The 14569-nt window shown below is 50.7% G+C and overlaps 1 protein-coding gene across 1 annotated transcript in view; it reads left to right on the top strand.

Annotated features, from left to right (window-relative positions):
* Positions 1–14569, top strand: part of PROM1 (prominin 1) — a 101694-nt gene that overhangs the window by 44853 nt on the left and 42272 nt on the right. Inside the window, exons 7-10 of the mRNA XM_045284387.1 lie at positions 445–519; positions 3400–3463; positions 7179–7338; positions 12971–13123. Coding sequence (XP_045140322.1) covers positions 445–519; positions 3400–3463; positions 7179–7338; positions 12971–13123 — 452 coding nt within the window. The remainder of the gene's footprint in view (positions 1–444; positions 520–3399; positions 3464–7178; positions 7339–12970; positions 13124–14569) is intronic.

A 14569-nucleotide genomic window follows, 5' to 3' on the forward strand; every position in this document is an offset into this window, starting at 1 on the left:
TTGACCCATCCTGGAATTCATTGAAAGGGGAACACATACAAACAGGAACACACACACACACACACACACACACATCAGAGTAAAAACCAACGAAGTAACACAGAAAACCTCAGTTGAAAAGAGTAGAACACACTGAACAGCCAGACCGCATTTAGAGTGGGTATTACTTTCAGAAGGGATTTTGCAAAGGCTTGTGGACAACGAGGTCAAGATCTTGAAGTGGTGAGATCAGACGGAACATGTTTTCGTTCGCGTTCGTTGCCTCAGCTCTAGCTGATTCCGTTGAGAGATGTGTACAGGTCTCAGAGCCGGCACACATAGAGGTCCTTGCGAGCTGACCTTTCCCCAGAGAAGAAGGGTTGTTCCCCGTAGCTTGTGACTGCGGTGTGACTCGCTGAGGGATGGTGGGGAATCTGCCTCATGCTTTGCTTCCTCCCCTGCCAGCTCCCGTCGGTGGAGGGCCAACTGGACAGCGTGAACAGAGTCCTGAGGACAGATCTGGTTGGCCTGGCTCAACAGGTAGGTTTTGGGGGAGAAAGAGAGCGGACAGGAGAGCAGAAAACAGGAAGCGAAACAAAAAGGCAGTGAGGGTCTGCTGGAGGGCCCAAGACCAGGGGGGACATTGTATCCCCCAGGGAGTTCGGTTCCCCTTTCCCAGCCCCTGTTTGGTGCCAAGCACCGTACTGCTTGCTGCCACAATGACCCCCAACCATTGAGTCCATTCTGTGGTCACCCTACAGAGCAGGGGAGAACGTCCCCTGTGCGTTTCTGAGACTGTCGCTCATATACGGGAGTAAAAAACCTCCTTCTTCTCCCACGGAATGGCTGCTGTATTGAACCGCTGGCCTTGCAGTTAGCAGTGCATGTGTGACCACTGCACCACCAGGATGGTAAAAAGAAGCAGAAATCTCTGCCTCGCTGGGCTCAGATGACCCTGCAGGTGGCTCCGTATGCCATGCTGACTTCCTCTCCATAGCAGAAGTCCCACTAGTGAGCAGCTGGGAGGAACAGAGTGTTCCTTCTTACCGTCCAGGAGGCTAGAAGTCCAATTCCAGCCCCTGGCTCCCAGGGGATGGCTGTCTCGGTCAGCCCTAGGGGGGAGGCCCTGGTCCCTCTCCAGCTTCTGCTCCTGGGTTGCTTGGTCATCTGCATGTGGCATGTGATTTCCCATCTCTCTGCTTTTTTTCAATCTCTGCATTCGAGATGGGATTGAGGTAAACCCTGTACTGATGGGGGCTTATTAATGTAACTAAGAAGGCCCTGTTCTCTAATGGGATTATGCCCGAAGGTCCAGGGTATAGGATTTAAATTCTTACTTAAGTGGAGGCACACCCAACTAAACAAACAAACAAACAAACAAAAACTTCACTCCCATGGAGTCGGTTCCGGCTTATAGCTACCCTATAGGACAGGGTAGAACTGCCCCTGTGAGTTTCCGAGACACTGTGGGAGCAAAATGTCTCCTCCTTCTCCCGAGGAGCGACTGGTTGGTTTGAACTGCTGACCCTGCAGTTAGCAGCCCAAGACGTCCGGTCCAGGACAGACTTTTGTACAAGCAGCTCTGCTACTTTGCTCAGGTCTGTTTCTTTCCACCCCCATTTGCCCCGTGGGTGTCCTCTGCCCATGGTCCCTACCATGCCCACCTTTGCTCCATTTGTCGTCATTTGGGCCACTGTCCACTTAGCCTTCGACTCATGGGAACGCTGTTCATGAATTGCTGCCTCGTCCCCAAGACGGGATCAGGCTGCTGTAACTCACTAAGTTTTCCTTTCTGATTTCTGGAGGTGGAGAGCCAGGCCTTTCTAGTCTGCCTTCGCCTGGGAGCTCCACTAACCCCTGCTCAGCGTCATAGCAAAACCCAAGCCTTTGCCACAGGTGGCTGGTAGCCGCTGCTTGAGGTGCACTGGCCAGGACTGGACTCCATGAGCTGGGGGGATCTCAGCAAGGCCAGAGGCAGAGAGCAGGGTCAAGGCTCAGGGCAGCAGAAATCCAAGTCAAAGTCCAGCCTGCTGGCTGGCTCTAGTCACTGTTGAGGAGCCAGAAGATGCTTGCAGGTGGCACAGGAAGATGCCTGTGATCTTGTGTATCTGAAAAAAGTCACAAGCCCCACAGTTCCCTGACAGACCCCTCACTACACCAGGAGCCAGCAGACACCAATTAAGCTCCTTTTAGAAGAGAGTTGGGACCTAGAAATCAGACCCATTTAAATACCCCAGAAGAGAGCAGAACTGCCTTTTAGGGGCCCCCAGGCTGTTGTTTTTAAGAAGTAGATGCTCAAGTTTTTCTCCCACCAAGTGGCTGGTGGATTTGAACTGCAGACCTTTGGGTCAGCAGCTGGTCGCCATAACCACTTTACCACCAGGGTGCTCCTGTGGGAAGAATAGGACAATGAATGGGGCCACAGCAAATGATCCCGAGGTACAAGAAAATTTGTAAAGTCAATAGAACAGAGCTTGAGGATCTGCGGATAGGATGTGAAAGTTCTATCAAGAATTACTGTGTGGTTAAAAAACCCACTACTATTGAGTTGATTTTGGCTCATAGCAACCTTATGGGACAGAAGAGAGCTGCTCCTTGGGGTTTTAGAGGCTGTCAATCTTGATCCAAGCAAATTGTCTCATCTTTCTCCCTTGGAGAAGCTGGTGGGCTTGAACTGCTGGTCTTTTGGTTAGCAGCCCAATGCTTAACTCACCGTACCTACTGCCTGTGAAGCCATTTGACACTCAGTTCTGACTCACAGCGACTGTGTTCACAACAGAAATGGACTCTCTTCCTCGTCAACGGACAGCCAATTCCTTCTCCACACTCTGTTCTTAGTCTGGGAGCTCTGCTGGAGCCCATTCACTGGGTCTTTTGGTCTGTTGGTCTTTTCAAATATCAGTGACCTAGTCTCCAGGATCACATCACAGCAGCACTCAAGCCACCACAATACACAACAAAACTGAGTCAAGGGGTGGCCTAAAGATTCACAGCCTCAGAAACCCACTAGGGCAGTTTAACTCTGTCCTGTGGGCTCACTGTGAGTTTCTGATCAACTCAATGGCAATGGGTGAGGCTCGTCGGAGGCAGTGGTAGAATTCTGATTCTGTGTGTGCGAGACCCAAGTTCGATTCTCAGACGATGCACTTCAAGCACAGCCATTGCCAGCCTGCCAGTGGAGCCTTTGTTGTTATGATGTGATTTCAGTGGAGCTTGCCGATGGACCAGGAAGAAAGGCCTGGTGATCTGCATCTGACAATCAACTCTATTGATCATAATAGGCCGAGCCTGTTGAGCATGAGTTCTCATGAATCAGGCAGCACATAACCAAAGCGAGAATGTCCTGCTGCGTTGTCAATGAGAATACTGGTTACTTGTCCAACTTATTTCCTGCATCAACTCATTTAAAATATTTTTTAGGGCTACAAGACCTTTAATGACATCCCTGAGATGGTCCAGAACCAAACCACGAACGTCATATCCGGTGAGACTCGGGCACTTTTTTCTCTCTGGGTTAAGAGTCAGGCCGTCGGAAAGGTTAACTGCCATTTGCCTCTAAAGGCATTCTCTCATTCTAACCTTGAAAACCGCAAGCCAAGCAAAGCTTTTAGATGTTGAAAAAGAAATGGATCTTCTTATGTGTAATACTTGTCAATGTCATCCTGCTGGCCAGGCCCTTTGTGACTCAGAGCCCGGGTGCGCAGTGACAGCGCTGGGAACGGGCGTCTGTGGGAAGGCCACAAACCAGCAACTAGACCCCAAACCACGCAGATCGCATGTGCGAAGAGAACATACCTGGACTCTTCTACATGGGGAAACCCTGCGTCTGAGGATGTATTTTCTCTTTTCCGCAAGATTTCTACCCGCCCCCTGATGTGATAGGACAGTGTCGTAGGCTCATGTAGCTGCTGAGAGTTTGATGGCGACAGAATCGGTGTTGAGCATATCTCTCCAGACTGGGCCTTGCTGAAGCAGGCGGTTCAGCATCTTGATATTTAGGGTGAAGGCTTAGCCGAGGGTGAGCCCCAGCCCTTCCTCGTGTAGGCTTGGCGACAAACCAGGGGGAGGGGGTTTGCCCAGGGGAGAATGTCCTGGGAGCCACGTACAACTTTTCTTCTTCGGTCTGAATCATTTTCTCAGTACTTCATTTACCAGCTGACCAGCTCGTTTTAAAATACCGAGCAGAGGGTTTGCTTGTTTGGTCAAAGATGTCCTGGCAATCCAGGAGGATTGGGGGTAGAAGGTATTGTATCCGATGACGTGATGCTGGAACTGACTTAGCGGCTTCTGGTCTTAGATTGGTTGGGCATGGCCCTCCCACCCCCACCCAAGACTGTGGCCCTTACCCTTTAGGGTTGGACCTGAGCTTAGCATAGCCAGCCATTTGTAACCAAAAGGGCAGCCTTGATACAGTCAGGGCTGGAAAGAGGAACCCCAGGGCAGGAGCCAGGTAAGTCATGGTGCCTCGAGGGGTTCACAATGGAAGCGTTAAGTCAGCGTGTGCTTGAATCGATGGGTGTAAGTAAAACTGGCCCTCTGCCCTGAAGGCTTTCACCTGATTCACACTCAAAAGCTGAAGGGAAGAGGTTAAGGTTGCTCCGAAGATGCGAAGGGATTCAAGGCCACATTCAGGCTGTCCTGGGCTGGAGGCCATGGGCTCCCCTCTCTGGGGTGCCTGATAGGCACGTGCTGACTAATGTTCATGTTCAATTTTGTGCTTCCTCTCTGGATCTCTCCTGCCCTTACGTGCAGCCCTGCCTTGTAAGTGAGGTGGCACCCAGCACCCCAGCATGCTTGCTTAACGAGGCCTGCGGCACACACTGCCATCCTCTAAGGCTAAGCCCAAGCCAGAGTTTTCCCAGGGCCTGACGGGCGTACCCTGTCAGCCTGGATAGCAACCGCCATTCCTCCTGCCCTTCCAAAGCAAACAGCAAGCCTGCTCTCCAAGGTCCCTTTGGTGGGCTCGTTCCCCACGCTTTTTTTGAATGTCCACTGTGTGCCAGGCTCCCCTCAGACTAGGGTGCAGGATGAACAGGGTAGGGCCATGCTTACGCTTCAGCTCCAACCTCCTCCCCCCACAAATTCAAATGCCGTCCATTTGATTTTGACTCAAACGACACTAGGACAGAGTAGAACTGCTCTTGCGGGTTTTTCCAAGACTTAATCACTCTTTCAAAAAATTCCACACTCTCTGCCATCCAGTCAGTTCTGACTCATAACGACCCTATCGGACAGGGTAGTCCACCCCCCTTGCCCCCACCATGGGTGTTCAAGACTATAACTTCTTATGGGAGCAGAAAGCCCTATCTTTCTCCTGAGGAGCAGCTGGTGGTTTCAAACTGCCGACCTTGTGGTTAGCAACCCAACATGTGGTCCCTCCGCCACCAGCACTCTTCTTTCAGCTTGCATGAATGAAATGCAGTTGACCATGCTCTTGTTGCCAAGAGTTTACCTTGCACGTGAGAAACATGGATGTCTTTTAAGTCTCCACTGGCATGAATCAAAATTGAGACAGAAATAGCACCTTAGGTCATGTGTTACACCGGGTCGACTAGACAAACAATTTCATTGACACTCATAGATGTGTACAAAAGAGCTTTATATCAAGGAGTAATTGGATATCAGGAAAACATCCCAGCCCAGTCCAAATCAAGTCCATAAGTCCGATTCTAGTCCATGAATCCCTCTTCAGGCTCATGCAGTGATGCAGAATGCAGGAAGATCACTGGCCTCTGGGTGCAGAGTCTTGTGGGTCCAATGGCGGTGGAAGCATCACAAGGCTCTGGCAGGTCTCAGCCACAGGACTCGCCAACAGGAAGGTGAAGCAGAGAGAGAGGGGGAAGTCCCCAGGACCCTCCTTCTGAGAAGGCCACACCCACAAGGAGACATCATCAAGCTGATTGATAGGCTAGATGCCCCCCTACACTCTATGTATCAAGTTGACATGAAATTCTGTAACAACCCCAGTTCACTTGTTCCCCCCAAAAAAAGATCCTGCAAAATTACCATGTTCCTAAATATTATTTTTCAAATGGAGGAATTGTTATTTCCCTAGATAGTTTTCTAGAATCATCTAAGAGAGGCTTTAGAATAGGGCAAAGCTGAGTTTCAACCCCATGACCATGGTAGGTAGTCCCTGACTTACTGTGGGATTCCTCCCCAAGAACTCCTTTGTAAGTTGGCTCTGGTGTAAATTGAATACCCCATTAAAAAACAGCAGCAACAACATCATTGGTACCTTTTATTATCAGTCCATTCGGCAATCCAATCTTTCTTCGTGGGGGTTGAAGCGATCACCTGTGAACATCTATGAGTGAACACACGAGGACTATGCCATCAGCAAATTATGTGCTGCAACCTATTATTAATGATAAGATTTACCAGGAATAGATGACTGTAAGTGCAGTGTGTGGTAACCAAAAAATGTAAGTCGGGGACTACCTGTACCATCTACAAAAGAAACCCACGGACGAGTCATTGCACCTCTGTGAGTCTCCGGGTTACAGAGGATATCCACCTGAACAGGACAGACCAGTTCATTGAGCAAGGGAGTGCCGAGCTGAGCGAACAGGTGAGTTAGCAGATGAGTTAACAACAGAGGAGTTAACAGAATGAGCACATGAACAGAATGGCTGCGTAAAAACAGATCGTTAAGAGGTTGGGTTAACGGAACAGCTGAGTGCATAGAACAGCTGAGTTAATGAAATGAATGAATTAACAGAATGAGTGACTTACTAGAAAAGATGAATGAACAGAAGCATTACAAGGACAGATGAGCTAATATAATGGGCGAGTTAATGAACAGAACGGACCAGTTCACAGCACAATTCACTGACATTTGCAAATGTCCTTGACACACAGTGGGCACAACGCCCACTCCATTGACCTGTCCTGGCTTTTGGGTGATGGAGCAGGAGAAGAAAACTCTGGCTTGTCTCCCCCCCCCCTTGTCTCCCCCCCGCCCCTGCCCCCCACCCCCAATAATAGGTCGGCACTCACAGCCTGCTGAGTTGTCATGTATTGTTTTGGGGTGGCTTTGGTTCCTTCATCCATGCTTGCTCTGAACCCCATCCTGCGGGGGGACATTCATCACATGGGAAAGCCAGAAGGGCCTCACTCAAGCTTCTGTTTGGCTCCCAGACAAAGCCGCTCCATTCTTCAGGTTTGCCAGTACATAATCCAATTCTCCTTGTTTCCAGATATTAGGACGGTCTTGGATTCCATCGGCTCAACTCTCTCAAAAGTAACCGATCAGGTCCCCATTCAGGACATCATAGCAAATATCACAGGCTACATTAATGATACAGAAGCATATATTGGCAGCTATTTTTACACACTGGAAAAATACGAATCATACAGGTGAGTGTCTACTTTGAGCAGGTAAACTAGCCATGGGGAACCCTGGGATGGGTTGGGGTCAATGTTTAAGTTTCTCTCCTAGGAGCAAATTGTACGAAGGAGCCATACCTGAGACATGTTTCAGTCCTGGTGTATGTTCGATCAAAAAGTTGAAGGCAGGCCATTCTTGACCCAGATATTCAGTACTCTACAATTCTGATGTCTTTACTATCCCCTAGCTGTCTTAGAAGAAGTACAAACCAAGCTGTCTTAGAAGAAGTATAGCCAGCGTGCTGTACAAAAGCAAGGATGGCTAGACTTTGTCTCACATACTTTGGACATGTTGTCAGGAGAGACCAGTCCCTTGGGAGAGTAGAGGGGCAGTGAAAAAGAGGACGGCCCTTAACAGGAAGGATGGACGGACACAATGGCTGTCACAATGGGCTCAAGCATAAGCACAATGGTGAGATGGCGCAGGGACTGGCAGTGCTGTGTTCTTCTGTGTGTGGGGTCTCTATGGGTCACCATAGGCCAGTGGCACCTGACAACAGCAAGTGGTCCCTGCGATCTTAGTTCTAATGACCAAGCCAGTCATGCCACATCATTTAAAAGAAATTAAGAAGGGTATTTAGGAAATGTTCTTTAAGAGGTGTTGTAAAACACATGGAGTTTGATTCTTACCGAAAGAATATTCTCTTCTGAGCCATGCCTGGAAACCAGTGAATTGCCCCCCAAAAGCCCAGTTTAGGGTGACCTGCCCATTAGGGAATGCCCTAAGTGACGTTTGTCTGGTGGAACATGGCGGTTGCCTCAGAGGGCTGGAGAAGGGACGGCTTGGGGCTTGAAACATCTTGAGGATCGCGGGAGATTAAGATGCCTGCCTTTGGAAGGGATCCCGTCTCAAGTCTTCAACCCACGGGTGGTCCAACGACATCCGGGGCCATTCAGGGTCTTCATGAGGCCGGAGAGCGGATGCGTGAAGACGCGATAGCAGTGCCTTCACGTCACCGCAGAACAAGTGGGTGGCCTCTCACCTGGCTCACCCTGGGGCTGTGGACCCTTGGTGGTGTCCCCTGTGGTACAAAATGAGGCCTGGTGACCCAGTGCGTAAGCCCTTGACTGTAACCCAAAGGTTACGGCCAGCTTGACCCCGCCAGTGGCTCCGTGGGAGAAGCTGGGGTCGTCAGCTTCAGTTCAGATCACAACTCCGCGGGGCAGTTACACTCTGTCCCACAGGGGCAATAGGAGCTGGAATCTGCTGAACAACAATGGGATGGTGGGGTTCAAGGTGTAGTGGTTACACGTTGGGCTGCTGCTTCACCAGAGAAAGAGATAAGGCTTTCTACTCCTGTCAAGAGCTAGTCAACCTGGGAAGCCCACAGGCAGGTCTGCCCTGTGCTGCAGGGCCGCTGTGAGTCAGCATCCACTGCATGGCAGCTGCATTTGCATTGGCCTTTTGGTGGTTGGTTTGGTTTGGATGTGTGGTGCAAACGGTTGAACAAACCCGACCGCCAACTGGCCGGCCAGCAGTTTGAACCCATCCAGAGGCCCTTTGCTTAGGAAAAGTCGAAAACCCTGGGAGACCCATCTCCTCTGACCCACGGGGCCACCGTGAGTCAGAATCAACTCAAAGACTGGTTTTGTGCCCCTTTAAACCACTCGCTGTGAGTCTCCTCCCAATGGTGACCCCACCCACGTCTGTCTGAGAAGAACTGTGCACCGCAGGGGGGTGGTGTTCCCTGGCTGATGTCCAGGGAAGTAGATCGCCAGGCCTTTCTCCCAGGGTGCCTCTGCATAGGCTCGCACTGCCGTCCTTTGGGCTAGATCTGTTTGCATGGCCCAGGAATCTCGCTCTCCCTAACCCTTGCCCTGAATGAGGACATTTGGGCTGTAGGAAGTGAAGTCAGTTAGGTAAGATCAGTCTAGGGGGCCAGGGGGGCTGTCTATCTTCTGCTGCCTCTTCCCCCCCGCCCCGATGCTCACAATCATGCCATGTTATCAGTGCGTGTTCGGCGGTTGCTCTCTGGCGGGTTTGGGCACAGACACAGACACCAAGCCCCACAGACCTCTGGGCGCTGCCACGGGGCGTTGCCAAGGAGAGCGATCAGTGCAGTTCATCTGCCTGCGTGTGCAGTGTCCCCAGCCCCAAGACTGGAAGCTTATTTGTAGTATTAAATTAAAAAATTGACGCTGAGGGAGGAGGTGGGGTGAAGGGCCAGCCCCCACCGCTAATACTCCTATTACTAGTACTTGTACTCGGATTCAGTAATACTACTTCTAGGTTCAGTAATGCACAATTGTACGATTGAGATATATAAGTATTATATTAAAGTCATCGAGAGCATGAGAGATAATACAATAATACAGTCAGACACGTTACATGGCAACATTGCTCACCTCAGCCCAGCTTGGTGGTCCACGTGGAGAGAGGGGGAAGGGAAGGAGGGAAAGGGAACAAGGGAGAGGGGGAAGAGAGTCAGGGAGGTCAGAGTCTGAAAGAGAAGTCTGAGCCTCTATATTGCTGACCCATGCCTATATACCTTTTGGGGGCATGCCAGCCCACTAATTACAGGTAGAGACATACGTCACAGGGAGGGGTTACACTATAGGGTACCCAGTAATGAGAGGGTGGTCTCTGGGTCTCCATAGAAACCATTATCAGTTGGGTGTGAACTCCGCCCACAGGAACCAAACTAATGGCCTTAGTTGGAGAGCGAGAGAGAGGTAACCCATTGTCTCTAGCATCAGGGAGCAGGCCCCTCCCTCCCCGTGGTGGGGTGAGACAGCAGTCTGGCAGCAAGTATCTGACTTCCCCCCACACTTATTTGTGAAAGGAGTTCAGCCGAGCAGACAGGAGGTTTTCGCCTGCCCTAAAAGCCTTTGGAGGCCAGGCTCCATGTGAAGGCTTTAATTCTGTCCCTCGTGACATGTGGCACCGACCTCCACAGAAGGGATGCCGGTAGCTGTTACACTGAGATTGCTCTTCATGGAATGAAAGACACCAGGGTACCGAGCAGAGGGGGATCTTTGGTTTTTGTTTTTCCCGGTGTTTTCGACTGTTGGGAAGCGCCTCTCCCCTTGAGTCCTCCCTGCTGCCGGGAAAGGTTGGCACACTCTCTGGAAATATCAGTTAGGCCAATTGAGGACCCATTGTCCCAGAAGTCTTGCCAGGATTACAGTCCCATTAGAGAATTGAGGGCATTTGCTTAGGATGCTCCTAAGTTTCTGAACAGTTAGTGCAGCCACCAGGTCGTCTCTTTCTGGTTCAGTCAAGAGCATGATGCCCCAGAATTGTTTTCTGCTAGCACAGCACACAGAACTGGGTGTGTCTTGGTCTGTAGGCTGAATGGGGCACAAAGTGAACCATGAACCAGAAAGTCAGCACTTTGAACCCACCAGCCTCCCCACGGAAGAATCGTGAGACTTTCTACTCCCTGTAAAGATTCAAAGTCTTGGAAACCCACTGGGGCGGTTCTGCTCTGTCCTCAGGAGTCGGAATCGACTTGGCAGTGGGTTTGGTTTTCTCTGTAGGCTAGTTGTGATTCATGGCTCGACAGCGTTTAAGAAGTGTGATACAGCTTTGGGAACTTTGAAAGAGCTCGACATTCCTAAGGGGTGTTATTCTCGGTAGTTTTGGAGAAGTTGAACAAGCATTGCTTGTGATGCACATCATAACACTACAGGTAAAGGCAACAGAGTCAAAGGATGGAGTCGTAGGGGTCGTCTAGGACAGAGCAAAGCGGCCCTGCCAAGTTCCCAAGGTTGTCATCTCTCGGGAAGGAGACAGACACATAGCTTCTCCACTGAGCAGCTGCTGGGTTCAAACCGCTGGCCGTTCGGTTAGCGGCAGAGCCCTTTGCCCGCAGTGTCACCAGGGATTCTTAAAGAGGGAACAAGAGCTAAAAATAAAAAATTTCACTGCCATCGAGTCAATTCTTAATTGTAGAGCTCCTATGGGATAGTGTGGTAGACTGGGTTGACTAGCGAAACAAATCCATAGATGCTCACATGTGCATAAGAGAGAGTTTTATACCAAAGAGTAATTGTATATTAAGAAAACATCCCAGCCCAGTCCAGATCAAGCCCATAAATCCGATAATAGCCCACAAGTCCAATCCTGGTCCATAAATCCCTCTCCAGACTCAGGCATGCAGTGATGGAAAATGCAGGAAGATCGCAGGCCGATGGTTCAAAGTCTTGTGGATCCAGGGGTGGTAGAAGCATCTCCAGGGTTCTCACAGTTCTCAGCTCGGCTCCACGTGGCTTGTCAAAAGGAAGGTGAAGCAGAGAGAGAGTGAGAGAGAACGGGAGAGAGACCCCCCGCTTCCAGAGAGAAAGAGAGAAGGAGGCCGGCCTCAGAAAGACATTCATCTCGTTGCCTTCCTATCAAGCTGCAGCCTGATTGACAGGAGGAAAAACTCCACCCACGTGTTCCTGCAAGAGCCGTGTTGGCACAGAAAACCTAGCTGTCACAGCTAAGGTAGAACAGCCCCTGTGAGTTTCCCCAGGTTGTAACTCCTTACGGGAGTGGAAAGCCCAAACTTTCTCCCCAGGAGTTGGTTGGTGGTTTTGAACTGTTAACTTTTTGGTTTGCAGCCCCACATGTAACCACTGTGCCACCAGGGCTCCTCAGAGGGAGCAGAAGGAAGCTAACCACTTAAGACTGCTGAGAGAAACGCTGCGCAGCGAAACTCAAAGTGTTTCTCTTTGCCGTCTCTTTGTTAGCCTCCTGTAAGGCAGGGTTGAGCTCACTTTACCTCAAAACTCAACAATACAAAACAAAACAAAAAGAAACGGATTTCCAGCAAGCATTTCTGCCTCACTGGGACCCAACAGAGTAGGACTGCCTCTATCGCTTTCCGAGGCCTGTCGACTTTTACGGGAGCCAAAAGCCTCATCTGTCCCCTGAAGAGTGGTGGGTGAGTTGGAATTGGGGACCCTTGTGGTTAGTGACCCACACAAGCGCCATGAGGGCTCCTTTGAGGCTGTTGGCACATCCCACCACATCGGTGCTGAGACATTGGGTGTCTCGGCCAACGTTGTTGTTGTTGTTGTTGTTGTTGTTAGTTGCTGGTGAGTCACTTCCAGCTCCTGGTCAGTGTGGAACTGCCCCCAGGGTCTTTTCTAAAGCTGTGAGCTTATAGAAGCAGATCGCCAGCCTTATCTTCTGAGATGCCTCTGGGCAGGATGGAGCTGCCTTTGCACCGGCTTTGCAGCTAACCACTCACCAGCCCAGGCCATCCAGTGGAGTCTGACTCGTGGTGGCCCTGTAGGAGAGGGTAGAACTGCCCCTGCGGGTTTCTGAGACTGTGACTCGTGAGGGGAGAAGAAAGCCTCATCTTTTTCCCTTGGAGCCGCTGGTGCATTTCGAACCGCCGATCTTGCCCATTAGCAGTCCAGCTAGAACCGACCACACCACCAGGGCCCCATTGGGGCACTAAGGGGCTTAAAAAATAAGCTTCCCGATATCGAGCAGGGAGACTAGTGATGGGAAGACATCTTTCAATAATATCCACCCCCTCTAAGGAGCCCACAGAGGAACTGCCAGTGGCTGACCAAGGGATCCCTGAATTGCTGCTAGGTGGACAGTTGTCTGCATCCACGCCCCAGCACCCCCACCACCCAGTCTAATGCTACTTTGCGTCCTCTCCAGGTGGCTGGGCTGCTTGGTGGTCTGCTGCCTGCTGACCCTCATCGTGCTTTTCTACTCCCTGGGGCTACTGTGTGGCACCTGCGGCTACCACGAGCACGCCACTCCGACCACCAGGGGCTGCGTCTCCAACACCGGCGGCATCTTCCTCATGGCGTGAGTGTTGGCTCCTTTTACGGGGCGGGCGACAGAGTCGGGTGCTGACTCGGGTGCCCTGGGGGCCTGCTGCCTTCTAGACCCAGCCAGCTGGGATCCAAGAGGGTGGGCATCTTGGCTCGTACGGGCTCGCTTTGGTCTGGCTCTCCTATGGCATGTGGCAAGTGAATGAAAACCTCTGAACGGTTTCCATCCTGACCACCAAGCCCAAACACAGCGTCTGACCCAGTGGAAGCCTCCGGAATGAAGGCCATGGGAGTTCTTTCCCAGTTTGCTTCTGGACTCCGCTGCGCTCCACCTGCTCGGTCATTCGCTAACCTCTTGTGCCTGGCTCGATGTGGTCAGCAGCATCACAAGCTAATATTCACCAAGAAGCTTGATTTGCAACTGAGGGAACCAACCCAGCCAGCACCCTGGGCCATCCGACAAAGCAGTTTCCACTGAGTGGATTGTGAATGTGTGTGGTCCCAGGTGTGTCAGAGTCGAGCAGAGCACCACAGTGGTGCCAATGGAAGTGGGGGATCCACAATCGACTGGGTCCTTAGGAGCAACGTGTGCAATTATAGAAATGAGACCGAAAAGATGGGGCACAGGGGTCTCAGCTGCAGTATTGGGAGAAGAGGCTCGAGTTTATTTAGCAAGAAGGTTTTATAGTAATGTGGCTTGCGGGCCTTTTGTTAGTACATATCATAAAATGGTCAATGTGTTCATCTTGATTATCCTGAGCCCTCTAAGGGGAACACTTCAAAGGAAGGGTCTGGTAGGTGAGAAAACAGATGGTGTCAATCAACAAATGGTGTCAATGGCTCCTTAAAAATGGGAAACAATGGCAGTGGACACTACAGATAAGCATCCTGTAAACAGTGTATGTGAGAAGCCAGTGGTCTGTAGGAGACAACTTATTTTATAGAGTGTATATGTGAAGAACATGTTTCATGGAGAAACGTGCATCTGGCACTGTGTTAGTCTGGATACACAAGAGAAACACATTCAGAGACACTCATCTGTGTATAAGAAAAGCTTTATATACAAGAGCAATTGAATATTGAGAAAACATCCCAGCCCAGTCCAGATCAAGTCCATAAGTCCAATAATAGCCCATATGTCCGATACCAGTCTATAAATTCCTCTGCAGACTTATATGCAAAGACACCGAGTGCAGGAAGATCACAGGCCAGTGGGCAGAGAGTCTGGTGGATCCAGTGGCACTGTGAGCACCTCAGTGCCGGCAGAGCTCTCCACGTGTCTCCTTCACCTCCAGGGCTCTAGCATAGTTCCGTGTGTCTTCTCAACGGGAATGTCTTGCAGGGAGTGTGTGAATGTCCCACCTCCATCGAGCTATTTATCTCCTTAGCGGCTCCAAATGAGGTCATCAAGCTGCAACCTGATTAACAGGCTAAACTCCACCCCTTCACTCTTAAGTCTCAAATTGACAACAGATTATGT

Source organism: Echinops telfairi, unplaced genomic scaffold (genome assembly GCF_000313985.2).
Source record: "Echinops telfairi isolate 266 unplaced genomic scaffold, ASM31398v2 ScPeMD7_7468;HRSCAF=8506_1, whole genome shotgun sequence".
In the NCBI taxonomy this organism is placed as follows: domain Eukaryota; kingdom Metazoa; phylum Chordata; class Mammalia; order Afrosoricida; family Tenrecidae; genus Echinops; species Echinops telfairi.